Source organism: Betta splendens, chromosome 6 (genome assembly GCF_900634795.4).
Source record: "Betta splendens chromosome 6, fBetSpl5.4, whole genome shotgun sequence".
Classification (NCBI taxonomy): Eukaryota; Metazoa; Chordata; class Actinopteri; order Anabantiformes; family Osphronemidae; genus Betta; species Betta splendens.
This window is the reverse complement of record NC_040886.2, coordinates 9,705,877-9,732,270: the sequence shown is the minus strand read 5'-3', so window position 1 is coordinate 9,732,270 and position 26,394 is coordinate 9,705,877. Positions and strand designations below refer to the sequence as shown.

At 43.6% G+C, this 26,394-nt stretch overlaps 5 protein-coding genes across 11 annotated transcripts; 2 read left to right on the top strand and 3 right to left on the bottom strand.

Moving 5' to 3' along the window:
- Positions 1-339: 339 nt before the first annotated feature.
- nfat5a (nuclear factor of activated T cells 5a) lies at positions 340-16,321 on the top strand. Of its 3 annotated transcripts, none has more exons than XM_029152719.3 (12): positions 340-694; positions 4,899-5,027; positions 7,035-7,659; positions 7,799-7,982; positions 8,240-8,430; positions 8,539-8,711; positions 8,831-8,965; positions 9,045-9,097; positions 9,209-9,341; positions 9,545-9,726; positions 9,806-11,906; positions 12,034-16,321. In XM_029152719.3, exons 1-12 carry the CDS (start codon positions 622-624, stop codon positions 12,432-12,434), a joined length of 4,380 nt encoding a protein of 1,459 aa, XP_029008552.1. In that variant the 5' UTR covers positions 340-621; the 3' UTR covers positions 12,435-16,321. The 3 variants fall into 3 exon arrangements, with proteins under 3 accessions (XP_029008552.1, XP_029008551.1, XP_029008553.1); XM_029152718.3 differs by having other exon boundaries at positions 9,209-9,365; XM_029152720.3 differs by lacking the exon at positions 340-694 and adding an exon at positions 6,414-6,476 and having other exon boundaries at positions 9,209-9,365.
- Positions 15,639-18,247, bottom strand: nudt7 (nudix (nucleoside diphosphate linked moiety X)-type motif 7). Of its 3 annotated transcripts, none has more exons than XM_029152724.3 (4): positions 18,115-18,247; positions 17,422-17,591; positions 16,959-17,117; positions 15,639-16,877 (listed from the first exon to the last, which is right to left on the bottom strand). In XM_029152724.3, the coding sequence occupies exons 2-4, from the start codon at positions 17,575-17,577 to the stop codon at positions 16,524-16,526; spliced, it is 669 nt and encodes a 222-aa protein (XP_029008557.1). In that variant the 5' UTR covers positions 17,578-17,591; positions 18,115-18,247; the 3' UTR covers positions 15,639-16,523. The 3 variants fall into 3 exon arrangements, with proteins under 3 accessions (XP_029008557.1, XP_029008558.1, XP_029008556.1); XM_029152725.3 differs by lacking the exon at positions 18,115-18,247 and adding an exon at positions 17,890-18,108; XM_029152723.3 differs by lacking the exon at positions 18,115-18,247 and having other exon boundaries at positions 17,422-18,108.
- hprt1l (hypoxanthine phosphoribosyltransferase 1, like) lies at positions 18,191-21,721 on the bottom strand. Of its 3 annotated transcripts, none has more exons than XM_029152729.3 (9): positions 21,455-21,721; positions 21,058-21,164; positions 20,585-20,768; positions 20,344-20,409; positions 20,240-20,257; positions 20,007-20,089; positions 19,580-19,626; positions 19,080-19,111; positions 18,191-18,665 (listed from the first exon to the last, which is right to left on the bottom strand). In XM_029152729.3, exons 1-9 carry the CDS (start codon positions 21,470-21,472, stop codon positions 18,618-18,620), a joined length of 603 nt encoding a protein of 200 aa, XP_029008562.1. In that variant the 5' UTR covers positions 21,473-21,721; the 3' UTR covers positions 18,191-18,617. The 3 variants fall into 3 exon arrangements, with proteins under 3 accessions (XP_029008562.1, XP_029008559.1, XP_029008561.1); XM_029152726.3 differs by having other exon boundaries at positions 19,035-19,111; positions 21,455-21,707; XM_029152728.3 differs by lacking the exon at positions 20,240-20,257 and having other exon boundaries at positions 19,035-19,111; positions 21,455-21,712.
- Positions 21,722-22,600: 879 nt separating this feature from the next.
- On the bottom strand, positions 22,601-25,508 carry psmd7 (proteasome 26S subunit, non-ATPase 7). The gene is made up of 8 exons (XM_029152721.3): positions 25,368-25,508; positions 25,022-25,113; positions 24,494-24,586; positions 24,306-24,403; positions 24,120-24,200; positions 23,897-23,988; positions 23,548-23,746; positions 22,601-23,206 (listed from the first exon to the last, which is right to left on the bottom strand). The coding sequence occupies exons 1-8, from the start codon at positions 25,439-25,441 to the stop codon at positions 22,943-22,945; spliced, it is 993 nt and encodes a 330-aa protein (XP_029008554.1). The 5' UTR covers positions 25,442-25,508; the 3' UTR covers positions 22,601-22,942.
- A 30-nt stretch (positions 25,509-25,538) lies between these two features.
- Positions 25,539-26,394, top strand: LOC114856880 (dynein light chain roadblock-type 2). The gene is made up of 4 exons (XM_029152730.3): positions 25,539-25,604; positions 25,729-25,804; positions 25,884-26,051; positions 26,159-26,394. Exons 1-4 carry the CDS (start codon positions 25,602-25,604, stop codon positions 26,200-26,202), a joined length of 291 nt encoding a protein of 96 aa, XP_029008563.1. The 5' UTR covers positions 25,539-25,601; the 3' UTR covers positions 26,203-26,394.

Sequence of the window (26,394 nt, the reverse complement as noted above, 5' to 3'; positions counted from 1 at the left end):
TGGTAATGTGAATAGTGTCAAATTAACAGTAAATACCAGTTTGGTTTTGTTTTTTGTACTGTCATAATGAAACACTGTGTGAAGATATTTGTTATGATAATTGGTAAAACAATATCTCACAAAGGGCATCAATCATTGACATCAAATATTCTCATTTAAAAATATTAATTTTCGCCTTAGTAAGCTTAACACATAGCTGTAAATTTATTATTTGCTAGGGGCGGCGCAAAAGCATTTGCGCAGGTGCAGTAAATTGCGCAACGCGGAAGCAAACCCGGAAGAAAGAAAAGGTTTTCAAGCTGATACGCCAGGCGAGAGGTTTCCAGTCAAGTGAGTGGCCGCCATGTTTTAGTCTGGTATCCAGTTTTCATATCCATGGTTTGTCTCAACGTAGCGTGAAATGTGTCTCCTTTTAGCAAAGGGACACTTACGTGGTTCGTGCTAGATAACGGTCTTATTTTACTGAAAGTTTCTTTTCGTCGCTTTGAGATTATTTTGATGTTGTACTCTGTTTATTAAAGATTCCGATTGTAAAACGCATTATTTATTGGCCAAGAGCGTCCATTTCGTCTCTAACGTTACTAGAGTGTCCGCTTACCCTCCCCTCGATGAAGCGTTGCGATGCCCTCTGATTTTATATCCCTCTTTAGTTCGGATCTCGATCTCAATTCCCCTAAATCACTATACTCAAAAGGTAAGAATTTACTTAATAAAGACTGCTGTTTGGGCACTAACCTGTATCGTTCTGGCTAAATGTGGAAAAAATAAAATGTTATGTCTCACGTTAAGCTGCTAGCTAGCAGAGGTTAGCTTATTTTCTGCTCCTAGCCAACCTAGCTAGCTAAGTTAGCTGCATTTGCATTGGTGACTACCTGGCTAGTTAGCTGTCGTTGTCATGTTTTGAGGAGCACGCTACATCAGGCTACTGGACACACGAGATCCTACTGTTCGAGGTGTTCTTACTTAGGCTACTGCTGGTTAGCATCATATTGGATACACCTTATTACCCAGGGCTAACGCTACGCGAGGTCGTTCTCTACCCTTCACATTGTTCAGGGGTTTATCGTATTTAAGTCTTTGTCGGATTCTGCAGAGGTGTGTTCTTATGTGCGCGCGCATGCACGCGCACGCACGCCCCGAGACTGGAAAGTAGTGCACTGGTGGATTTGTTAATTGTCCTTGTTTAACATTGGTGTAACTTAATCTAGTCATTCTGTGCTTTTTATGCAGTTAAACTCGTTTCCCTGTCAGAACGCCGCCAGGCCACCGTGTTTTCTGTCAGTAATAGGCTTTGGACACGTGTCAGCCAACTGTTGTGTTATTATTAGGCGGGTGCTGCTGCATCATGTAGGAACTAGAGCGTTAACTCTTGTTGTGGTCAGCTGGGTTAATAGGGTTGTACTGGCTTTCAGCAGCGCTTTGACGCTGGGTTAATTCGTCCATTAACAAGCGTGTCACCTTAATATGTTTAAAAACTTTCTCAGTCTGACGCTCAACGCCGGCTACTCTAAAGCCATCTCTTATTAATGAGCAGATCCTGCGTGTTGTATGATCGGTTACTGGTGACTGTAACTTGAGATGCATGGTTTAAATTCAAAATGCACTTGTTAGTAAACAGGTGCACGGCTGGGCTGGCTCTGCTAGGTTAAATTTAGATTACTGGTGGTGAACAAATGCTGCAGCACTACTGCCCACTGCTGCGCTGTACCTGTTCATTGTCTGCCCTGCTGCACATCTGTGTGGCTGCTGTCTATGGGATGCTCGTGAGCCAGGCAGAAAGCAACGCTCTGTGACCCTGAAAGTCTCAGCTGAGCCTGCCATATGGCCACGGTCACATGATGGCAGTTTATTTATATCTTCGTTTGTATCAAAGTGGCAGACTTTGGCATAACTAGCTAGCCCTTTTTGCTTTGCTACAAGTTCAACTCTTCTGTTGAGGACAAATGTTATTCTACAACAACCACACATTCCTTCAATTATATTTCAGGTAAAAACTAATTGATGTAAATGTTTAAAACCGTCTTCTTTGCCAGCGATTAGCTCCATTGTCTGTGTTCTGGCTTCAGGATATTACTGCGTGCCCGAGAGTGTAATTAAAACAGCTGTTGGTGGGCACAAAGATGTGTTTTTGGTTTGTGTATTTTCTTTTTCATCTGCAACAAAAAGAGAGCCCTTGTGAATTGTGCGTTCATCTGTTCTCCCCCGCCTTAGTCCTAAGCCAGCTGCAAAAAATATAAATGGGCCGGTGGCCCTGCCATTTGGCAAAGCTTATAAGGCACGTGTAATTCGAGCAGTGCATAGCTATGAGATGAGGTCATTTAATTGTTCTAAGTGTAGGTTAAAGTCAGTCTGGCAGCCTTTTTTGGAGTGGGGGCATACACTGATGGGCATGTAGATCTGTGTGTATAACCTCACCCAAATGTCACCTGAGTTCCGTAAAGGAAACTGAGCTGAACATATTTCTTATCCAGTATTGGTTTTGTAACAATAGGATGATTTAAACTGTCTTCAAGGTTTATCTGAACCAGGACTAGCTCAATATCTTTGTAGTAACTCTGTCTGAAGCTTCCTTCTGTTAAAGGTGTAGGTAGAATTAATTATTCAAGGTATTCTTTTAATGGTTTGTCATTGTTTAAAGTCATTCCTCATTAAACCAAAGACGTACTTGGTTATTTATTAAAAAGGAAAGTTTCAAGCCTAGTCTTAATAGTAAAATGGGTGACTGCTTCTGAAACCAGAAGGGAGCTGGTTCCACAGGTGAAGAGCTTGGAAGCAAAAGGCTCTGTGTCTTATTTCCTGGCAACTCTGGGAACCACAAGTAGACCAGCACTCAGTCAAGACGTTATTGAACTATAAGCTCTTTAGAATAAGACAGTGTGTTACCATTAAGTGCATTGTAAGTAAGAAGAAGGAGTCTAGGGAGCTAGTGGAGAAAAGCTATTGCAGGAGAACATAATTGCTTGCTAATTGCACTCAGAACTCTGCAGATGCGTTCACTAATTATTTAGCATCTTTTTATTAAAAGATGTTCCTGATTATAGCAGAATTCGCTAGGTGCTAGGAATAGCTAGAGATGCCTCTCCTACTTCATTGTTATGAGTACGTCATCCATTGATTTGTTCCAACGCACAAATGCCCAGTTGGACATTATGTAGACATTGCACCAGAGAACTGGCTGCCTGAAGTCCATTTAAGGTCTGGTTCAAGTGCTTTGCACACAGCTCCTCCAGGTCATGTCTAGATAAGATCAGGGTTGCAGGTCAGAACACTCAGTGCAACCAAGTATTCACCAATCAAAAGGCCATTAGTTATATTTAGAAACATTGTTTTTCATACTGCCTCCCCCTTGGGCAGGTTTTGCTTCACAAAGAAATTCAAAACAGTGCATTAACAAATCCAGGCTCTGCATTTACATAGACAGTCTGAGTTAAACAACTGAGCATCGTTAGTGACTTTTGTGATTGCAAAGATGATCAGTCCTGGGTGTTGGTGTGACATTGGGAACCTAGCAGTGTTGGGGCACGCATAGAAGGATGCAGCTTATGTACTTAGTTAGGCTGTTGTCCTTTTGAACTCTGGTGGTTTGATTCTATTCCTGGCCACATACAACTTTGCTTGTTGTGTACTTGCTGTTGCAGACGTGCTGCAGTTTTATTAAAATGCACACAATTGTCCTACTTACCGAAAGGGAGTTTCAAGCAGGTTGAAATGGACTGTTAAGTCACATCATGGACGATGTGAAAGGCTCTATAGTCAAGACTGAGGTCATGTCGTGTTGGTAGTCACTCTGCAAACCATCCATGCACAAAGACACTCTTCTCTTCACACCATAAACAAAGCACAACAGACGCAGACAGAGCGTTATTGGGTTGATCATGCATGTGTTACTCTTGGCACAGGCTGGGATAAATTGGCCACAGAGGATCTCAGATCAGTACTTTTAACTTGTCTCTGTTCATTGCTAACATTGCTGACAGTGTGTCATTTTTGTGTAACTGTGGTGACTTTGTGTTGTCACTCCTTCAGCATCTAAGCAGTCACAGAAGTGTAAGATCATGTGTCATTTCAGTTTCACCATTGTGCTAGTGCCAAGTCATAGCTGTGTATCAGATAACTACTACACATGCTTGGTGCTGCCAATGCACAGCTGAAATATCCATGTCAGGGTGTTGATAGCTCCCTGTTTCCTAGCAACCAGACAACCTAATCATGTGTTTATTTGGCATTAAATTCAGCTTATGCTTGCGTTGCTGCGTTGGCTTGATGAGTTTGCCAGGAATCCTAATCAGATGTCAGGGAGTATTGCTGTAGGTTTCATTGAAGTAAGCCCCTTCTAGGCTCTAATTTAGTTTACTATAACATCCACTTCATTGTTTAGCCTTGGCTGATAAATATGTGGTAAATAAGAGAAAAGATTTTCATGACGACCCATGTCTGCTTTCAGTCTCATTCTACGATTGTCTTTACTTATGTTGCACAGGAAGCAAGAAATCAACAACCACTCAAGCGTGATGCAGCAATAGTTTAGCACAATAATTTGAAATTAAATTAACCCTGTCGACCCAGTTATTTTATAAAAGAAATAGATAGACTGTTCCTAAATATGTCTTGTTTGAATCAGTTGAGTGCATTTTTTCAGAGCATATTTACATTGTTAGTGCTGCATCTTCAGGCAGTTTTCTATAACTGCTTATTGGCTGGCTGGCTAGGAGTTATTAAGGAGAGTTGATGTTAAACATGAGCTACAAATGTGTTTGAGAGGGTTAAATTTGTGAGAACTTAAAGCAGAACTGCTGAAACCAAAGTTATGAGAAATGTGGGGTAGTTATTAGTAAAAATGTTTTGTTGTATTGTGAAGTAACCGTAATTTATTTTCTTCCACTCATCTGTTATGGCAGAATCAGTATATGACCTCCTCCCCAAAGAGCTCCAGCTTCAGCCGTCGTCCTCTCAGACCAACACAGCCACCATGAGTCAGAAGAGTGGGGGAGAGGCAGGGCCTCCCCCTTCCACAGCCGTGGCCTCAGGTGAGCTACCTGCTTAACCTTATGAAAACCATGATCTGGGATCAGTTTCCTCTTGACAACCTATTTCCCCAAGTCAGTGGGGGTGAAAACAAACTAATATGCTCATATCTGGGGTGTCTGAGGACAACTTCATCATTTGTGAAACAGTTACTGTTTGAACTGTTTAAGTTAATATGGGCGTGTACATTTCAGCTATAGTTTTTAAGGTCTGTTAGTATATGTGTATGTAATTATTATGTATACTGCGGGTTTTCTTGGTTCCACGAGAATGCTGTGGAACTAGTGTTAAATAACATTCTGGCTGTTGGTCATAATTGGCCACTAGCTTGTTTGACGGTGGCCGTCTGAGACGTCCCTCTTAGCTGGTTAAGGTGTTTTGTGTGTCCTTGTTTTGTCCTAACAGCAGCATGGGAAGATGCACTGCTCATATCCAATCTGCAGTAACTACCAGCAGCTATTCACAAAATGGTTCTCTTTACAGAACTGGGTATTTTAAAAACAGAATATATTTTTGTGTATTTTTTTTTTGAAAAATGTAATGCTGGTTATAGGCCCAAAGACATCTTCATTATCCTTTGGCAGCACGTTTCCATTTTCTTCTTCTTCTTTTTGTGTGTGTGTGTCCCTGACATTTTAGGCAGTAGAATGGTTTGATTTTAGAGAAGCAATAAGGCCTTATTGAATACCAGGGCTGTTCACCCACATACTTTCCTCAAGCAACCTCTCTAAATGACATCAGAATGTGCTTTTTACCAGTTTAAAATGAATGCTTTCCACCGAAGATAAGCCCCAAGTTAGAAATGGCAATGCACATCATTCACACACACACCCGCGCACACACACACGGCAAAAGGTCATCTGATAATTAATTTAAGTTTAGCGGCTGCTGAATGTTTAATCTGCTCACAGGTTTAAAAGCAGCTGACATTTTCAGTAATTAACAGTTGCTTTTGAAACCGTAACATTGCCCCTGGCAGTCATTAGGTTAGAAATATATTTTTGAAAGCCAAAAGATTATTGTCTGATCTTGGATCATGGTTGAGGGCAGCCAACAACAGCCACTACTGTAAAAGAAACATAGTCTTGAGTTTCATCTATACAACAACTAACTGGTCAACAGTCACGTTGAAGAGAGCGCTTTTCTTAACGCTACCTTTTCAATATCTGTCTGCCGCAGCTGGCCCCAAGCAGTGCTGACCAAAAGCATGACAGCTGTTATGTCCTACAGATTATCATTAACCAAATACACGTGCTTCAGTGTCAATAGATCAACTTCAAAGCTCCTTCCTTCACTATATTTACTCATCCAATTTACTGATTGACAGAAGTTGAGTCTTGAATGATCAGCTCTCTTGTTGCTCATTGGCTGTCTCGTTTTTATTGCAGGAAGTTCCCTCTGAGGCAGGGAGTGTCTGCATATAAAATGGTCTGCAGTTCACTGCTCCATAGGTCAGAGGCTTGTTTATTCTGTCTCCATGGCTACGCTCAGTCCCAACCAAATCTTCCAATTGGCATGCGCAAACTACTGTTTACTACTGAATGCACATTGCACAAACTGTACTGTAACACTGAAAACCTTGGCAATTTGAATTTGGTGCCACACTACCAGCTTGCAAAAATTTGGCTGTACAAGAAAACTTGACCAGATTTTGTTCTGTTTCTTTCTGGCAATGTGTATGTAACAATTTATAGCTTGCTTTTGTTTTTGTAAACAAAGCATGTCAGTTTTGTCACATTGATTTTAATTGAGAGAGGTTTTGTAGGAATCAAAATATTGTGGGACCTATAGTACCCTTCTCAACTTTAACTTCAGAATATTGACCAGTGCTTGACAGCTCTCGCATGCACAGTGAGAGCATATAACCCACAACAGTCTATTGAAATTAGAGTTGGGAAGAGGGGAAATCAATACAAATCATGCACAAATTCAGCTGCTTGAATGGGACTGCTAGCCTGCTCTGTGCTGAACATCTATATTAACTAATTTAACTATATATACTACTGCAGATGCCACCTCTTCCACCTCCAATCCTTCCGCCTCTTCCTCCCTGGCCATCGGAGCCCCGTCCACTGGCCCCTCTACTTCATCTTCAGACCATCTCCAGGTCCCCCAGCATCTCCACTCCACTGGAGGGGATGGAGCAGGAGCTTCAGAGATGCAAGAAATGGAGGGTGGTGTGTCTGGCCCCAGCAGAGTCACCAGTGGAGCGCCCACTGGAGACATGGGGTCAGCAGTGTTGTCAGGACTAGGAGTCCAGCAGCCTCAAACCACCCCATCGAAGCGGAGGCCCGTGTTGAGCATATCCCCACCACCTGAGGACCTGTTTGATGACAGCCAAATGTCTTGCCAAGAGGAGCCCACTGTTTCTGGTCCACCTGGTCCAGACTCCGAGCACAGCAGCAGCATGTGGGCAGATGACTCTGTCTCCAACTTCAGCTTGGTCAGCTCTGCATCCTACAATGACAACACAGAGGTGCCGAGAAAATCCAGAAAACGGACCCCCTGCCAGCGGCCCGGTCCCAAGCCTGCTCCCCTGGAGGACAGCATGGATGTGTTTGATGCCGACAGCGCCAAGGCCCCTCACTTTGTTCTTTCTCAGCTGGGCACAGACAAGACCAGTGCCATGGCAAGGTGGCGTAACCCCTACCTCAGGGAATATCTATCCTTCTGTCGGAATACAGTACAATGTAGTTCTACCTAAGGTGGTCGTTTTTTTGCATATTGATGCCTTCATGTGATTGATTTATTTACTTTTTGCTCTGCCCTTCAGCTCTCTTGAGTCGGGGACTGCTGTGAAGAGTGGGTCACTCTCTGCTCAGTTTCCGCAGAAAAGTGATGGGAAGGAGCTAAAGATCCTGGTGCAGCCAGAGACCCAGCACAGAGCTCGCTATCTCACCGAGGGCAGCAGAGGTTCTGTCAAAGACCGCACACAACAAGGATTCCCCACTGTCAAGGTTTGACAAAGATGGGCCACTGGCTGCTACTTGACACAGTAAAATTAGCCACTAAGTTGAAGCTAAAGCCAACAAAAACCACTGACTACTTAGAATGTGGAATACAGATGCTTTATTTATTTCTATGATGGCATCACTGAAATAGTTTTTTTGTTTGTGCATATAACAGTACAGATACTAGAAAGTAAATAATTCTGTTAATCAAATGCAAACGGCATCTGCACTTTTCAATGTGTTTTTGTTTCTTTTCTCCCCAGCTGGAGGGCGTGAGTGAACCTGTTGTGCTACAGGTGTTCGTAGCGAATGATGCAGGCAGAGTAAAGCCTCACGGTTTCTACCAGGCCTGCAGAGTGACCGGACGCAACACCACTGCCTGCAAAGAAGTGGACATTGAGGGCACCACTGTTATTGAGATTCCTCTAGAGCCCAGCAATGACATGACACTTGCGTAAGGGATTATTTTGTGTGGATAATGCAGGATTAAATAAAACCCACACAGTGTTAAAGAAATTAATATTGTGTTGTGTTTGTGTGTGTATCTTGTGCTACTCCACAGTGTGGACTGTGTAGGAATTTTAAAGCTTCGTAATGCAGATGTGGAGGCCCGCATTGGTGTGGCCGGGTCGAAGAAGAAGAGCACCCGCGCCAGGCTGACCTTCAGAGTCAACATCCCCCAACCTGATGGATCTGTCCTCACACTGCAGGTCCCCTCATCACCCATTCTCTGCAGTAAGTAGTTCCGGCATGACATGAACTCAGAGCTCAGGTCTCATTACATTCAAATCTTCATTCAATTATTATCTCCTACTATGCCTTCTAGCAAATTCAATAGTGTTGTTGTTCCCCAGCCCAACCAGCAGGAGTGCCAGAGATCCTGAAAAAGAGTCTCCACAGCTGCTCAGTGAGAGGAGGAGAGGAAGTTTTCATCATCGGAAAGAACTTCCTGAAAGGAACCAAAGTTATTGTTCAGGAGAACATTGCAGGTGTGTAGCCAGCATTTTAGTTATTATTGACAGCACAGGGGTTTATACATGTAGAGATCTGACAAAGTTTCATTTATAGATGACAGTTCCTGGCAAGCTGAGGCAAAGATTGACATGGACCTATTCCATCAGGTAAATCCTTCTGGATGATTTACACTCAAAAGCACTATGAGATGTGCCTTTGTTGACTACACTAAAATGTGATTGTAGTAATTTTTGACTAATTTTTAAATCTGTTTTCAGAACCATTTGATAGTGACTGTTCCTCCATTCCACAACCAATCAATCACTGCTCCTGTTTCTGTGGGAATTTTTGTGATGACCAACGCTGGTAGATCACATGAGGCCCAGCCCTTCACTTACACTCCAGACTCTGGTACGGTCGCTAGTTCAAACACAGGTTGGATTATTTCAGAGTTCACTACATTGGAAATTTTGCATTGATATATTCTGTAGAATTATAGGTCTTTAGCTTCATTACTCAAAATGCATGACTACAGGTTCATAGATGTGTGCAACACACTCAGTTTATGTACTTTTATTAAGTTCTATAACAAATTCCCCTGTTTATACCCTTAGGTGATAACTCAAATATCCAGACGGTTAAAACAGAGGGATCCTCCCTGGTTGAGGCCTGTTTGTTTGATGGCCAGATGAAGTCGATGTCTGCTGAGCGAACTGAATGCTCTGCTCAGTCTTCTAAACAAGAGGACACGCCTATGGAGGTGTCTAGCAATCCACCCCCCACAGATGTTTTTAAGGTATTTTTTCAAAGGGGTACATTTTAAAATATCTACCTCAAAAATGCAGTGGTAAAATTTTGTTTTCCTCTCTTTTCAGTCGGACCCTGATCCGCTTGTCTCCGTACAGCAGACTCTGGAGCTCAGCCCTGGTTCTCTTTCCACTGGAGATTCCTTTCGAAACCCAATGCCCCTACAACCTGAAGATGTGGACCTTTCCCAGGCGCCACCTGTCTTTCCTAGCCTGGAGTCACTCAGCATTATACAAAAGCAAGAAATTTCCCCTGCTCCTTCGTTCCCAGTGTCAGCAGACACCACAATCCCCCCGGTGACCCCAGAGGTCCCTCAGCAGTTCCTCAGAGATCCACAGGAGAGTCTGCCACCTGAAAATTCTAGCAGTAGTGGTGGAGTTGTGGTTATGGCAATGCCTCAAATGGCAACGCCTTCTCAGTCCCAGTCACAACAGCCACAGGTTTCCCTTTTCCCCCAAGAAGGGGTAACTCAGCTAGAGAGGGCGGTGAGGGAGCTACAGGCTGGAGGGAACACACTTCAGCAGGTGCTGGAGGCAGCTGTAGCTCAGCAGCAACTAAACTCTGTGCTTTACAGCCCAGCACCCTCTGCAGACTCGCTCCAGCAACATGTCCAGGAGAACATGAACAGTCTTAGACTGGGAACTACAGAGAGTCCATTAACTACTCAGCTACAGATACAACAGCAAATGCAACAACAACAGCATCAGTTTCAACAGCATCAACAACAACAAATCCTTGGCAACCTTCAACAACAGCAGCAGCAGCAGCAAGTCCTTAGCAACATACAGATGCAACAGCAAATAATACTGCAGCCACAAGACCAACAGCAACTACAGCAGCAGCAGCTGATGGAAAATATTCAACAGCAGCAACAGAATTTGCAGTTGCAACAAAATCAGCAACAAGTCCTAAACAATATTCAGCTTCAGGAGCAGCAACAACAAAATCAAATTCTTACCAATTTACAACAACTTCAGCTACAACAACAGCAGCAGCAACAACAACAACAAAATCAAGCTTTGAGCAGCTTACAACAGCAACAACAACTACAAGAGCAAGAGGTCTTGAAGAATTTGCAGCAGCATCTACAGGCGGAGTTGCTTCAGCCCCAGATCCACACCTCCCCCCAGGTCCAGCAGTCCGTGTCTCTGCTTCAGCAGGCTGGAGAGCTCCTCAGCATTCAGCCGAGCTTTCCTGCACAGCCTCCATCCCACACGTCTCCCCCACAGCAGCTCTTCCAGACACCCAGGCCAATGGCTGAGACCCAAAGTTCCCAACAACAGGTCCAGGTCACCCTGCTCCAGAATACATTAACCGTTCTGACTGGTGGCAGCCTCAACTCAGAGCAGCAGCCCAATGGGTCGGCCCTTTACCTGTCCTCCAACCCTCAGCCCCAACAACAGCAGCAGCTGGCATTCCTCTCTTCAATGGAGACCTCTGCTAGCCAGCCCCAGACAGTATCCATTTTTCAGAACCAACCCCAAGCTCAGCTTTCTCAGATGCAGCAACAGAGCACCCCGATGGAGCAGCAGCAGTCTTCTCAGCAGAATCAACCACAGCCACCACAGCTGCCAATGGGCCAGCAGGGGGCTTTGTTCCAAAGTATCTCAAACCACTCGCAAGCAAATCCTGTCCCTCAGAACCAACTCTCCCAACCTCAGCAGACAGGCCTCCTCCTCTGCGCCACAGATCTTAACCCCCAGGCTATTCCACCAGCTATTCTATTCAGCACCCAGACCCAGGGGCCTTCCCCAATGGGTAGCATCAGCGTTGGAATCACCCAGCAAGACCCAGCAGAGCCCATGTCCTTTCAAGACCAGAGCTCGTCAGGCAGCAACTCCACATCCACCGGGAACCCACAGCAAAGCCTGTTCCAGGAGCAGCAGCCAATGCAAGTGGGACCAAGCTCTGACAGCGTCTCAGGCAGTCAACCTGTGGAGCTCTTCCTGCCACAGACGTCCCTGTCTGGCCTGCAGAACAGCATTGGCTCACAAGAGCTGAGCAACCAGGCTCCAGCAGCAAGCACAACCATATTTGTGGTCCAGGGTAGCATGGGTGTGGTAGCTAATCCGGGCCAGCAGCCCCCACAGCAGCTCTTCCAGACAGCTGTGGGAGGAAATGTGGCTCCACAAGGACAAGCCAATCTGTTTGTGTTTGGCATCCAGAATGGTAAGTGTTTTTAGTCTTCCCTAGGTCAGAAGTACAGTAACATTTTATAGCGCTGTTATGCCTTAACCATTGAGTTGTACTTTAAATATTTCCTGCATTGCTCCAAATATTTTCCTGTTCTTCTCAGACTCACCGCAGCTGCTCAACTCTTCTGGACCCACTCTGCCAGCTCCGAGCCAGCCCCAAAATGCTGGCCACATGCAGCCTCTGCTGGACCAGCCCATAGCCCAGGCGGCCTCCTCGATGCCAGCCAGCATGCATGGCAGCATGCAAAACACCCTCCAAGCCCAGATGCAGTCCACCTTGGAGAATGCCTTGCAGAGCAGACTGCAAAATGCATTGCAGACAAACCCGCAAACGGATCTGCAGTCCAGCTTAGAGGCAACCATAGAAACGAGCCTGCCTGCTCCAATGCAGATGCAGACGCAGATGCAGAGCAGCTTACAGAATCAGTTGCAAGCATCGATATCCGCATCGTCCAACATGGATAAAATTGAGGACCTACTGGAAAGTCTACAGAAGCAGTGATAAATATTTGGACCTTGTGGTTACTAAGCAGAGCGAGTGATATGTAGCTGGAAGGAACACGTTAACATCAAAAAAACACAATGGTGGTGCATGGTGTTCTGTGCCAATGCCACAAAAAATTTAAAATATTTAGGAATTAAATTCCCCTTTTATCTAAACCACCAAATTATAATCTCATCTAACTCCTTGTTTTTAATCTAATATTTATCACTAATTATAGCCTTGTCATGGAGTTCACAAATTTGCTTTTGTTGTCCCTCATGCAGGATCAGAGGGGCCTGTAATAGCTGCTTTAATCTGAAAAAAATGCAGTGTTAGAGTATTTTAATAATGTGAGCGTGAGAGGAGTTGAAACCTGCCGTCTTTGGTGGGAACATGGAACGGAATAAAGAATGTCAGCTGTAGTGACACGGGAATAGTAATGTGAATGAGGCTGTAAGAGCGGAGTGGATGAAACAGCCAGCCATGAATATCAGATTGCACATAATTGTCAGACGTACATGTAGGCAGAATTCCGTTGTTCTTTTTTTGTTTTTTTTGGAGTTTGCAACCTTCAAGCATTCACTTCCTCCACAGATGTGTGAGGCGATGAGTTATTTTGTCTGTCCATCAAGTGGAGCGACCGTGAAAGCAGTTCCTGGCATAAAAGCGATCACAGCCACTCCATTAAGACTTCTTATGCCATGAAGAACATGAGCTCTTTTGCAATTATTCAAATCTATTGTTTGCTTACGCCAAAAATGTTCTCAATTATATATTTGCTAAATCGTACTCCAAGAGTGAAGACGATCAAATTGGGCTCATATACAGAACCCTTTGCCTCCATCAAATTTGCTGGCGTGGCTGAAGTCTGCAGCTGATCAGACTACAATCAACAAAAAGAAAATGAACTGCAAATTGGCTCTGCAGGGCAGACGGTCGCATGCAGGAGGAGGCAGGATGAAACCCTCACTAATAGGATGAAACCTGGCACGTAATGTGACTTTCATTGGGCACCTACCAGTGTTTTTCTAGGTTTCGGCCTCGTCGCTAGGTTTGCAGCAGCTTTGTCAGTGAAATCTTAAGAAGCGTTCAACTATGTAGTTTGTATATTTTTGTTTTGAAGAACTTGGTAACCTTTACCAATTCAATGTGGATAGTGAGAAGCTTTCCACTAGTGAAAATGGAGTGTTGTGTGGTTTTATAAACATTTTATCTCAAGCACTTTATAACCTCTTTTGTGTAACCAGATAATCCTTATATCCGTCCACAGCTCTCTACTGACCCAGGTGAATTTATACTCTGAAACATCCAGTTAGGGGAAAAAAAGAGAAAACAGACACAAGTTGTCTTTGTTAAAGGTAAAAACATCTTACCAAGCATTTTTACATTTTTCTCATGTCAGAATATTTTTGAGGTGTGGGATAACTTTGTATAGAACGTCTGCTCACTGTTGAATCCCTCTTTGTATCCAGTCTATGGTCCAGTCGAGTCTGTCCCAAAACAGCCATTCCCACAAAAAGCAGTCTCGTTTCAGTGTTGGGGTGGTAGCTAGGCCTTTGTGTTTGGAACACTGGCAGAACACAAACGCAAAACTGATTCACTGTCTGTCCAGTAAACTGAAGGATTTAGTTCATTACGCTATTTGTACTATTTACTGTTCAAATCTTGTCACTTTTACCTTGTGTTGTGTTGAGATATTTAAGTTTGTGTCTCGGTGTTGGTACCATGTAAAGTTGGCACCCATGACCCGCTCCGTACGTGGTGAACAGGGACCCACTGATGAAAGAAATCTGTTACGTGGAGGCGCCATTTTGATTCATGCCTACGGTGCTATGTACAGGAGTGGAGGGCACTTCTGACGGGACGTTAGTACGTTCTACTAACCGACAGCGCTGACGTTTGAAGCGGAGCCGAGTGGAGGGCTGGCTGTGGCCGTGTGGTCCGACGGGCGAACCAAAGCTCCTGTTGTGAAAAGCCCTCGTGATGTTTACTCATATTTTTACATGCTCGTATAAATTATGCAGCTTTTACTGAGATAATTCAGCACGCTGTGCAGGTTTTACTATAGGTCATGGAAGGTACTTCTCACTAACATTTCCACAGATACAGTTCTTTTTTTTTTCTTTTTGATGCAGAACAACACTGCTGTGCTTTCCATATCCTAACAGTAGCCAATGTGGCATCATCAGCAAGCCAGACTTTGAAATTTGAAACATTAATAGCAACTTTACGTCGTTTACATTTTCATAGTGATACTATTTTGTCCTGTTAGTAACTTATCTTTTTTAGAATTTTTGTATCCATCTATCAAAATGTATTTTTGTAAAACTAAACTTTTTGGTTGATGCTTGTAGCACAGAATATCATTGTTGATATGTGTTCCTGAACTAAAGCGCAGGTTTGTTGTGAAGTGTGTGTGAATGACATTTTGAAGTGGACGCTGAGCAGATGTTAAAACTTAACTCTAGTGTTTTAACATTATCCAAACTGTACAATGTAAAGCATGGGCTAGGTTTCTTTTCTCTTTTCCTCCATCTCAAATGGCACTTTGACTTATCCATTAACTGTAGATCAGGTTAGCGCGCAGGGGTGATCTTTCCGAGCATTCCGTCCCTCCTGGGTAGGGGAGTTTTAAGAGCACATGATGTTGCCGGGGAAGCACGGAACAATAATGCCTCTTAAAGCCATACCAACACAGAACGCCTCCCTGTGACTTCACCTTCATGAATGTAAATTTACCTCATGGTGTGGACATAGAGCTCGCTCTACATCTAACATCGGACCAATAGCCGTTGTAGAGGACATATATTTTGGAGGCCGGGGGATGGGCGGGGTGGCACCGACTGTCATTGATGTCACTGTACTTTTGTTGGTTCATCTTGGGTTCGTGGTGTAAATTCACGTTCGTCACCTCCGTTTGTTTTCATTTTCGAGCGATCCACGATGCTCCGTCTTGCTCTTCAAATCGTCACTTCCGCTTTGAACAAACGTTGTGAAACTTTGATTTAATATGGGTGAAGATAGCACACAAATCTATACATGATATTGGTTTTGTCCTTCAGTCATGTAAATGAATATCCATGTATATTTAAATGTGAAATATACTGCAGGGGTATCTTGAATTACAATTGTGATGCTTTCAACAGAACTTTGTGTGCCTTGATAACTTAACCGTTACTGTGCTGTGTTTACTGGTGTCCCTTTTGTTTCATTACAACTTGGCTCTTTGTCACTTTTATTCTCCAAGACTGTTTAACATCAAAACAATTTTCAGTGATTCAACCTTATTTCCAGAAGACAAGCATACCCACAGCCCATCCAATATAGTTGTGTTAATATTGTCTATCTATTGTCTATTTGAAAACCCATCACAAGATATCCGTGATTACTCTCAACCTGATATTGTGCAGCTTAAGCAGTGAATCGTCAACTAGGTTATTTTGTTAGACCTTTTTTTTTCATGCCTCATGAGATCTGTACATGTGAGGTAAAAGGGACAAGACAGTGGAGATTGTTTCATGGAGCGCTTTCTTGTGTTGATGTGCTTTTCAACATTACTATTGTTGCTGTGAACTGCTTGATCAAAAGGAGCAACCATGACAAATTAACCGTTAATTGCCAATAGTGTGAGCTGTATCTCGTGTGTAATCAGTTTGCTCACTTTTCCTAGTTCGCTTTCTATTTCACATTCAACAGTTCGGTTGTATTCGTTCTGTGTAGCTTGAGCTTTAGTATCTAGCCTTAAAACCCTGCAGTAGGGATAAAGGTCAACCCCAGTGTGTTACCATACATCTAAACTATTATTAACATGTACTTTGCCTTGGTCTGGACATTTGTATACTCTTCTGTTTATCTGTAATCTTGCTGCTACATTAAATGAATTAATAAAAATCTAAACCTCTTGATTTGACTCCTTTGTATCCCACTGTCACTAAGAAAACCTTTAATAGTCCCGCAGTGGGGAGTTTGTTCTAGTTGGAGCTTCCCAGTGGAAAATACTGTTTCAAAGTGTTAAAAATAAGTCTCAGTACAAATATGCATGTAGTGTGATTGATCCCCTTAACCAGGTCTAGCTTTAGTTACTTTAACAGTAGGTGACTGGCTTGGTCAAAGTTTACTGATCCTTTTGTAGAGCAGCTTTTGGAAGTAGGAAGACGGGTCCGTCAGGTTAAAACTAATATTGAACTCTGGTCTTTTCCTGAGAGCGATCACAGCCACCAGGATGGCGAACACAGCCGTCAGGCCCCATATGTGATACTGGTTCCCTGATTCTGGTTCTACAAAGTAAAATGAGTGCAGTGGTCCCACGATCCCAGTGCCGCCATAGGTAGAACTGTGATCCTTGTCACTGATGAAGAAGTCCAGAGGAACCATGAACACGGCACTGACCTCAGCTGGATTTGGACAGGGACAGAAGGACTCCTCTATAAAGCCGACCACCGGGGTCACCAACAGACCGTTCTGGTAGAAGAGCAGAAGGTGTGACAGTGTGAGGTGGCAGGAAACAAAAGCTAGCGTGAATTAGTTACAATGTCCTCCTACCTTATTAATGACAGGGAATAATGTACAGACCACCTGAACTTCATCATGGGGCAGACCTATCTCCTCCTCTGCCTCTCTGAGAGCGGTGTCCACATCATCTCTGTCACTGGGGTCTCTCTTCCCACCGGGGAAACACACCTCACCAGCACTGGTTCTCAGCTACAGACAGGCAGACAGACAGACAGACAGACAGACAGGCAGGCAGACAGGGAGGCAGGCAGACAGACAGGCAGATAGACAGACAGGGAGGCAGGCAGGCAGACAGACAAACAGACAGGGAGGCAGACAGATACACAGACAGGCAGACAGACAGGGAGGAAGGCAGACAGAAAGGAAGGCAGACAGACAGATAGATAGACAGACAGACAAACAGACAGACAGACAGACAGACAGGCAGGCAGGCAGACAGGCGTTAAAGAGAAGGCACCAGATTCCTTCACCCGGGTGCCTCTATGCTGCTTACCTCCTTTGACCGCAGGGTCAACAGTGTGTACAGCCGCCCATTCTTCTCCAACAGTGGGATCAGCACCGACGCTTTAGGCAGCCACCTCAGGTACGAGAACCTGTCCCCGATGTCGAACTGCTTTAAAACAGCCATCGCCTCCTCTTTAACGCTCATTGCACCTGTTCGCTCTGACAACAGGAAGAGCACAACTAAAAAAACACAGGAAATGCTCCAAAGCATCAACACACAATAAATAATCTGTGCGATGTTTCCTGCCCGTTAAGGAGACGAATGACTTGCAGCATCACGTAAATCAGTTCCTCGCGTAGGTAAATGAAAAAGGGTTCATTTAGAAGTTGTCTGCTACAACTGACGTCATCACAAATCGACAAGTTAGCATAGAAGCTAACCCCAATGTTATCTAAGCAGTCGGTTACGTGTAAATTCATGAATGCAGTGCTCTAGTAAACTCAAGCTACAAGGTACCTGTTATATTTATCCCGAATGACACTAATGTAAATTAAACTAATTTAAAGTAGGTCATTCAGAATTTTTGCGGCTCGTTTGACCTTAGGTTTAAACTAAACGATGTGAGCCCAAGCTAGTTAGCAAGTATTTCATTTTGATTATACGTTTGCTTCCGAAATTAATTTAATTAACAAGTGTCAAATTAATATAATCGACTGCATAAGCCGCGTTCCGACGTCTTACTTGAACAGCTTAGTTATCGTTACGCCCTCTTCTGGATAAACTGGGGCAGTGCAACACAAACAGGCGACTCCGTGCGTCATGGTAATATTGCTTTAAACAGGTCGAACATCAGATATGAAATAAAACATACAGTACATTCCAGGTTAGTCATTGGCCATGTCAGCGTTATATGTACAAACAACAACGAAAAACTATCATCTGACTGAACATAAAGCTTCAGACCTGTTCCTTAAATTGATGAAATTATTTTTTGTACCTAAGATAAAACTGTCATTTACATGTCAAGTTTATACACGAGTGAATAAATAAATAAATAAAAAATTAACAACCAAAATATCCGGAATATACATAATTGATCCCATTCTGTCGGGGGCAAAGGAAATGTGCTTCTTGAATTTATTTACAATCCTTAAGTCACATTTTGAGGATTTCTTAGAAAAATAAGATTGAAAACACAGCAAAGCTGAGGAGGGTCACAGTGGTCCCAGTCTTGCCAAGCGTGGTCACACTCTGTACTTCTCCTTAGCGTGATCATTCAGTATGCAGATGTGCTGGAATCAGAGGACAATAACGTCATTAATTCCTGTCTAGAAAGAACATTGTCATTTAGAGCTGCCACTCGAGAATCGCTGCCAATATAGACGCTGATGTCATGTCTGTTAAGGAAATGAGAAGAGAAGGGTTGGTACACACAGGTACACAATGCGCCAAGGGAAAATTGTATAATTATTAAAAAATGCAGTTGCAGAATTGTGTTCAATAAACTGTATGATGTGCATTTATTGCCAAGTTTCCTGTGAATACAACGGATATGTGATCAGACGAGTGTAAAATCTGTATACAAAGAGACACACACTGTACTGTATGAAAACATAGTTATTGCCTCATAAGATATTTCTCCACGGCTGCAGCAAACTTACACTGAGATCCCTGAAGTACTCATTGTAGTCCAAAGCATAACCCACCAGAAAACCATCCGGTACCTCAAAGCCGATGTCTGCAACAAAGAGACAGATCACAAACACATCAGTGCTTCTGTGGGAGGTGCTCTGCTTTATTACCGCAATCAGATGCTGTGTAAAAACACCATCCACTGCTCTTTTGCTGCTGTGCGACGTTGCACACAGCAGCCAGTGCTGTGTGGCGGGAAGTTAAAACGCTTATAGTAACAGCTGTCCTTGAGGGACAATCTTAAAGAGATTATCAGACGCAAACTTGAAAGCATTACACAATCAGCGAGAGTGTGAGCAAGGGGTCATTAGGCGAGCGGAGGAGAGTAGGTGCCCAGCTTGGAGAAGATTTTCCTGCAATTAATTTTAATCCTACATGGAAAACGCCGCATTTAAAAATAGCACCACGCCAGCCTTCTAGAGAACCACACGCAGACACCGAATGACCTCTGCCATGCATTAATGAACCAAACTTATAATAGGTCTTAATGTAATGCAAGCATAGAGATACTCACAGTCCGGCCTGTACCCAGAACTCCTCGGGGTCCTCTTCACTAGAAGACTGGAACGACAAACAAGGAAAACTAACACACAAATGCCTCTAGAAGAGAAATCAATAATTGATGTCATCCTAACTTATAAATGGCACTATTGACATTGACACTATTGATGATGTCACTATCGCTCTTCTGTATGTAAAAAACCCTGAGTGGGAAACACAGTTCACTTAAACACATTTCCTATTTCGCTCATGTGTCAGGAATACATGAGAGACTCCGCTGTGCAGTTAACAGTGCAGTAGATTATCTCTTAAGCTGCTCCCTCCTACGGTAACATTAGCGCCTCAATTAGCTAAGAGCACTCTACACATGGCATCCAGCTACAGCGGAGGTGTAGAAATCATGTGGGACACGTTGGACCGTAAACTCAGACGGTGCCTACCTCACAACTTTAACCATCTTGGGATTGCATTCGCTCAGCAGTGAGAGCAGCGTCTGCATCGTCCGTCCCGTTTCCACAATGTCCTGTTGGAGGGATGAGCAAAACACTTAAACAAGGCTTTACAGATTTCTACACAACGCTTGTGAAATATATGGGTTTTTAAAGTGAGTCAATTTTGGCATAACGTCATATCATGATGTGATTCCACCCAAATATGGAGTTAAAATTCTTACCTCCACAATCAAAACATTCTGCAAAGGAATTAACAGCTTGTTTATATACATTTAAATCCTTCTACAGTCAAGTAGTGTTGCAGACGTGTTTTTAGCTGACAAACCTTGCCAGCGAGATGGGACAGCTCGTCCCCTCCGATGACTTTGACGCTGTTGGTGGACTTCTCATTCTGGTGGATACAGGAACAAAGTGCCATTTGTCAGCGTTTTGTACATTATTTTTTATGCATTTAAATATTAATAATCTCCACACTGTGGGATCTGAAAACGTTCTCATTTGGGCTTCGTCGAGCTCATATGAGTCACCAGGACTTCCTGGCAAAGGAATGAGAAAAGGCAGCTTACACAGTAACTCTTCACCCTAATGAAATCCACCGTCAGCGGCACTGATTTATCACTGTTCTGGTTCAGTGCTTTGATGTAGTCCAGCAGGTCTGCAAAGAACTTGTAGCCGCCTTTCAACACGCACAAAGCCACGATGTGGTGTCCGCCCATGTCCTGGATGATGTCGCGAGCCAGTCGCTCTGTCCTGGACCACGGGACGGACACAAACACACACACACACACACACACACACACACACACACACACACACACACACACACACACACACACACACACACACGTCTCATAAGTGAAGTGGTGAATAACTTTACTGTTCCTATGGAGAAGGGGTGAGGTCACTGTTTAACTCCATTCCTTCTAAACCCATATTCAAATGTGGACTTCAGTGATTAGTCAAATAACCAGGTTTCACTATAACACCAGTGTCTGTGTCAGAGGACTTTCCAGAGTTTGTACAGTAGATGGTGCTTTACCTGTCCATGATGAGTCCATGGGGGATGATCACTTTGTCCAAATCGTTTTCATAATGTCTGGGAATACAGAAAAGATTCAGATCATGGCCTTTCTCGTCATCGGCGATCTGGAAAAAGAAGAAGGAGAAAGTTGGCAGCGACACATAACGTGCATTTGAGCCGAGTGAAGCCACGCTCGCCCCCCACGGTCTCTGGAAACCACCTGTTTATCGTCGCTCCCCACGCGTGACGACAGCGTGTTCGCACGTAAACACACATCAAACGCCGACGCGGCGCAGCTCGAGCCGCACGCCGTCTAGAAACCCCGCACCCCCCGCTGGCTGTCACGGCGGCGCGCGGAGCGGAGCCACACCCTGGCCGCGCCAAACCAGCACGTTGGCGGCGTAGCAAACCTCACCTGCAGGTACGAAGCCATGTTGGCGCGGGTCGTCCTCGTCCTCGTCCTCCCTTCAGTCCTGGCGGAACGTGTGAGGAGTCATGCTCCGGTCGTGAGAGAGGGGGCGGCGACGGGCGGAGGCGGAGGAGGAGGAGGAGAAGGGGGGGGGGGGGGGTCTTTATTGACCGGAGCTCGCGCGAGCTGCCGTCCTCTTGGCTGCAGACGGAGCGCGAGCCGCACGCGCGATGCTCCTCCGCCGGGGGGTTTTAAGCCCTTTACGTCAGAATCCACTTTACCTTCCCGGTAATCTGATTTGCCAGACGCGAGGGGGGGGGGGGGGTTTAAAAGCGCTCGAGCACTTCCTGTGCCGCCAGTGGATGCTGCGTGTCGGCGGCGGCGGAGATGCGCTGAGAGGAGCTGCAGATGACGCAGTTGTAAAAATAAATCAGCGGACAGCGGTGCCGTCAAAGCGCCTCCTGCTCCGTGTGGGGTGATGTGCGCTGGATCCGTCCTCGTGATGCTCACTTATAACGTTTTACTGGAGCCCTTTTGAAATTGTAGGGTTGTGACTATATTTTCAGCACCTTTTGGGATTAGACACATCATTTCTGTATTTCTGAAGTGGAAGAAACTTGCTTTGATTCGTTTGTTCGTGTGGGACCTGAAACCTAGTTTACAGTCCAACTCCCAGACTTTGATCTAAATATGAACAAACACTATTTGCACTGATCCTCCATTATGTTGCTGTGCACAGTTGCTCCGCAATTTTAGCAGACAGTCAGAAGAAAAGTATAATTGTATTGGTACCAATACCATGAAGTCTAGTTAGTGGGGGAAACCAAGACAGCCACACCAATAAAAGAACTGGGGCCATGTTTGTGGTTTGATTCACATTTAAAAGGCCCTTTTCTGTTCAGTCCAATTTGTTCAAGCCTCAACTATATTACTTTTAATAAGATCAAGCAATATGAATTGTGTTCAGATAGTTTTAAAGCATTATGTTATACTGCTACTGTTGCAGCCTCGTGAGGACTATTTAACGCATACACTCTACATGTGTGCTATCTACATACCTCCATATTAAAGGTGATTATAAACACTAAAAAATACAGGTTGTCTGTTGAGTTTAGCAACCGTAAAGTAAAATGGAAACCGCATCAACGGAGCTATTAATCGGATCCAACTTTAATGAGTGATAAAGAAACAAAAAGATCTCCATTTTACAAAAAAGCAAAACCAGATGTCATAAGCATCAGGACCATGGCAACTATGAAAACAGAATAAGCATATTTCCATAGTTTAAAACAGAAGCATCTCTGCACGAGGAGAACAGTCTTTATGGAGGGCCACTTGTGACCAAAAGGTCAAATCTCAAATGACATCATTCTGCAGAGAGAGTCCTAGTTTTAGCCTGAGACCCACATACAGAGCTGTGACTGAAGGCAGAAAGTAGAACATCATCCAGATGAAAACGGCATGATTTGAGAGAAGACCTTAAAGCAAGAGCACTCATTTCTTCTTTTTCTCATCTTTCTTGGCTCCATCTGCTTTCTCCTTGTCTTTGTCTTTGTCCTTGTCATCTTTTTTATCCTTTTCATCCTTCTTCTCTTTCTTGCCTTCCTCCTTCTCCTGCCCTTCTTTCTTTTCTGCGTCCCGGTTGGATATCTTGTTGTTGATCAGGTTGTGCAGAGCCACCACGGAGCGTATGAGCGATGCCAGGTATACCACCAACATCTGGTCATTTGTCTTCAGATAGAAGGCTTTGGTGAACTCCTGCAGAAAAAGAAAAAGTTCAGAAACACAAGGTCATATGATACAAAAACAAATGGAATAAACACTAAATAAAAACAACAGTCAGTTCACCGCTGAAGGCCACATTACCAACATTTGAACCTGACTCCGTTTGCCCTCCAGTGGATAAAATAGGAATGTGCTGCCCATGTATAGATTAGTAAAAATGTACAACCTATAACAAGATAAGTCTATTTTTTTCATATGTCCCCACTTGAGAAGCTTTAGTTAGACATTTAAAAAAAAAGATACATAATGTATATGGGTTGACAATTCCATGTTTATAATATACCAACAGCATCACTGTTGCGATTGTAACTTACCAATAGATTTACATCTGGCAGCAGGTTGAAAACGTCTTGCAGCTGGTAGATGATCTGGTGGTTGATGGGAAGTTTGCCTGCTGCTACTCTCTCCAGGTAAGAGCGAATGTCCAACAGCTTTGAGTTGAGTCCCTTTAGCCCATGAACCTGGTTTGTGATGCGTTGCGAAAGAGTCCCCACTGTGGTGTCTTTAATATCTCTGCAAAGTGAGTGTTAAGACATCAGTGTGGGCATATTTACATATTTAATTAGACAAATCAGTCTATCATTTGTGGATTAATTTGTATGCTTGTGTGTTTCACATGAGTAACTATAGCAAAGCTGTACCACGGTTGCATCTTTCTAGTACCTGAGTAGGTGCTCTACTCCCACTTCCTCAGCTTCTTCAGCTCCAATCTCACTTGTGACATGTTCAAAAGTCTTGGATGTTGGGGTGCCATCCTACAAATAAGGAACAGTTTATATAAACATCCAGGAAACACTTCATGCTTGGTCATTAATGAAAGACATTTAACACACACCCTGGGTAAAACGTATTCTAACTTTCTCAATACTGTCAGCGATTCACTTACATCATGTATTTCCTCTACAGAGATGTATGCTTCTGTAGGTAAACCAAGATCTTTGGGCTTAACATCTATAATAACTAACACCTGGCAGGGCAAACAAAGACATTTAAGTTATTCGATATCAGTGCAACATGAGTAAAACAAGGTCCTGTAAAGAAAGTGCTGGTATACAAAAAAGCTGTAGTTTACCGAGTTTGTACAATACTGCTTGATGAGCTCATTGATGGCAATGTCATTTTTATGCAATTTTGGCCCTGTGTGGTACCATCCAACTATTCTTTCCCTGGCTGAAACAACAAAAACACAATTATTTAAAAAGGTATAACTCCAGTAACATACATCATAAATTAATTATAAAAACATAGGTGGTTCTGTACCATTTACTTTCTTGAACATGCCATACATATTCTCCAAGTAATCATGGTCCAGGAACCACACTGAATCATCCCTGTCATCCTCATCGAATGGCACTGGAAACAAAAAAATAGACAATTAAAAAGAACAAAGTTACCTAATGACATAGTTTACACCTAAACCTCTTAAAGACAACATCCATTATATTTATAATAAATAGCTTTATGGGTTCTCACTGGTGTTTGTCTCCAATGTTTGAGCCATTCTACTTAAACTAACATTGAATAACATTAATATGTGGCTATGAAGAGAACTTTGTAAAACTAACATAAACCATATTAACATCCTCGGTTTATAAAGGAAGTATACAAACTCCAAGCAAGAATTCTACATAAACTTAAAAATGGAAGGACAGTTAAAAATCAGTTAATTTAGACCATGAAAATCCGAGAGTCCTGTTGTCTTAGCTCGTGTCACGTACTAAGGTATAAACTCAGCAAAGCACCTTTAATGTATCTATTTGGTGCCTTGATCTGGAAAATGGCACTTACCAGCAAAGCTGTTGGAGACGTCAAGAACTTTCTTCTGCCACGATCCCAAGAGGACACCAACCACTCGCTTCTGATTGCCAACCTTTCCTATCCTGTAGAACAAATCAGCAGAAAACAACAAGATCCTGTCATTAAATTACATAGTTTTATTAGTTAGACTGTAAACGCTCAATGTTTGCAAACACTGTCTAGGTTTTCTAGCTAACTAGGCTGCTAATGCCTGCATTCACTATCAATGGGACTCTGACTCAGCAGGGCTAGCATTAGCTTAGCATACTAGCTGTGTAACGCTGGATGATTACCCGGCCAACAATTATAACCAACCAGAACCCCAGAACTCACTGACCTGTTAAAATGATCAACTACGCTGAGCAGCACGAGAGGATGAACCACCACGTTTTCCACCGCTAACTCCGGCATCTTTGCAGTGAAACGACAAAACGAACAACCCTACCAAGCGCACAATGACGGATAGGATTCACTTCCGCTTGTTCTTGACGTCACTTCCGTTTCTCGTGGCAACACCGAGACACATAGGAGGCAAGGATTTCACAGACGACCGCTGCCGCTTGCAGACAGAATGGTAAAAGCTAAGCTGCTATTTATATATGAAGCAAACTATTGTTGATCTTATTATATTTGTATTATATTATCTAGTGTATTCATGAATATAAGTTTTATTAATTTTTATCACCATTGTCCATCAGGCTGAAGTTGAGGAAACACTGAAGAGGATTGAAGCCCATAAAGGTGTGATTGGAACAATAGTCGTCAATGCAGAAGGTATGTTAAAAAGTAGTAGAACCCAACAGAATAGGTTGTACCGGATGCAGTGTGACTGTACAGAGTGACTGTGTTTCAGGGATTCCTGTGAGGACAACCTTAGATAACTCCACCACGCTTCAGTATGCAAGGCTTCTTCAGCACCTCACCACACAGGCCAGGAGCACCGTGAGGGACATCGACCCTCAGAATGACCTCACCTTCCTCCGCATCCGCTCCAGGAAGCACGAGATCATGGTGGCACCAGGTGAGTGTGTCGGGGTCACACTGCTTTTATTGACTTAATGACAACTGGAACGAACAGATGGAACTCATTTTAACTGTGTTTTCATCTCTTCTCTTGTCTCTGTGCAGAGAACGACTTTCTGTTGATAGTCATCCAGAACCCATGTGAATAGCTGCCAGGCACTTGCGTGAAAGTCATTCTTTGTTTTGTCACAGACTGGTGCTGTGTCTGTTGCTCCACATCTTAAATCATCTTTTTATACTTGGACTACAAGTATATGGCCTTAAAATACACAATGCTTGTACTTTTATTTCTATGTGTTGATGTTAAAGTCTATGAGTAAAGCTGTTTATTGTCCTCAGTA

What these genes read in the sequence shown, in the direction of transcription:
- nfat5a (XM_029152718.3), top strand. Translation starts at nt 622, where the DNA reads ATGCCCTCTGATTTTATATCCCTCTTTAGTTCGGATCTCGATCTCAAT. An exon ending in AAGGATTCCCCACTGTCAAG is followed by an intron (nt 7,983 to 8,239) that starts GTTTGACAAAGA and finishes TTTTCTCCCCAG; the next exon opens with CTGGAGGGCGTGAGTGAACC. An exon ending in AGCAATGACATGACACTTGC is followed by an intron (nt 8,431 to 8,538) that starts GTAAGGGATTAT and finishes GCTACTCCACAG; the next exon opens with TGTGGACTGTGTAGGAATTT.
- nudt7 (XM_029152723.3), bottom strand. Translation starts at nt 17,643, where the DNA reads ATGCTTTGGAGCATTTCCTGTGTTTTTTTAGTTGTGCTCTTCCTGTTG. An exon ending in TGACCCTGCGGTCAAAGGAG is followed by an intron (nt 17,118 to 17,421) that starts GTAAGCAGCATA and finishes GCCTGTCTGTAG; the next exon opens with CTGAGAACCAGTGCTGGTGA. An exon ending in TATTCCCTGTCATTAATAAG is followed by an intron (nt 16,878 to 16,958) that starts GTAGGAGGACAT and finishes CTCTTCTACCAG; the next exon opens with AACGGTCTGTTGGTGACCCC.
- hprt1l (XM_029152726.3), bottom strand. An exon ending in TTAGGGTGAAGAGTTACTGT is followed by an intron (nt 20,410 to 20,584) that starts GTAAGCTGCCTT and finishes TGTATCCACCAG; the next exon opens with AATGAGAAGTCCACCAACAG. An exon ending in AAGATGGTTAAAGTTGTGAG is followed by an intron (nt 19,627 to 20,006) that starts GTAGGCACCGTC and finishes TTGTCGTTCCAG; the next exon opens with TCTTCTAGTGAAGAGGACCC.
- psmd7 (XM_029152721.3), bottom strand. Translation starts at nt 25,441, where the DNA reads ATGCCGGAGTTAGCGGTGGAAAACGTGGTGGTTCATCCTCTCGTGCTG. An exon ending in GGAGTAGAGCACCTACTCAG is followed by an intron (nt 23,747 to 23,896) that starts GTACTAGAAAGA and finishes CTCACTTTGCAG; the next exon opens with AGATATTAAAGACACCACAG. An exon ending in TGCCAGATGTAAATCTATTG is followed by an intron (nt 23,207 to 23,547) that starts GTAAGTTACAAT and finishes CTTTTTCTGCAG; the next exon opens with GAGTTCACCAAAGCCTTCTA.
- LOC114856880 (XM_029152730.3), top strand. An exon ending in AATAGTCGTCAATGCAGAAG is followed by an intron (nt 25,805 to 25,883) that starts GTATGTTAAAAA and finishes ACTGTGTTTCAG; the next exon opens with GGATTCCTGTGAGGACAACC. An exon ending in CGAGATCATGGTGGCACCAG is followed by an intron (nt 26,052 to 26,158) that starts GTGAGTGTGTCG and finishes GTCTCTGTGCAG; the next exon opens with AGAACGACTTTCTGTTGATA.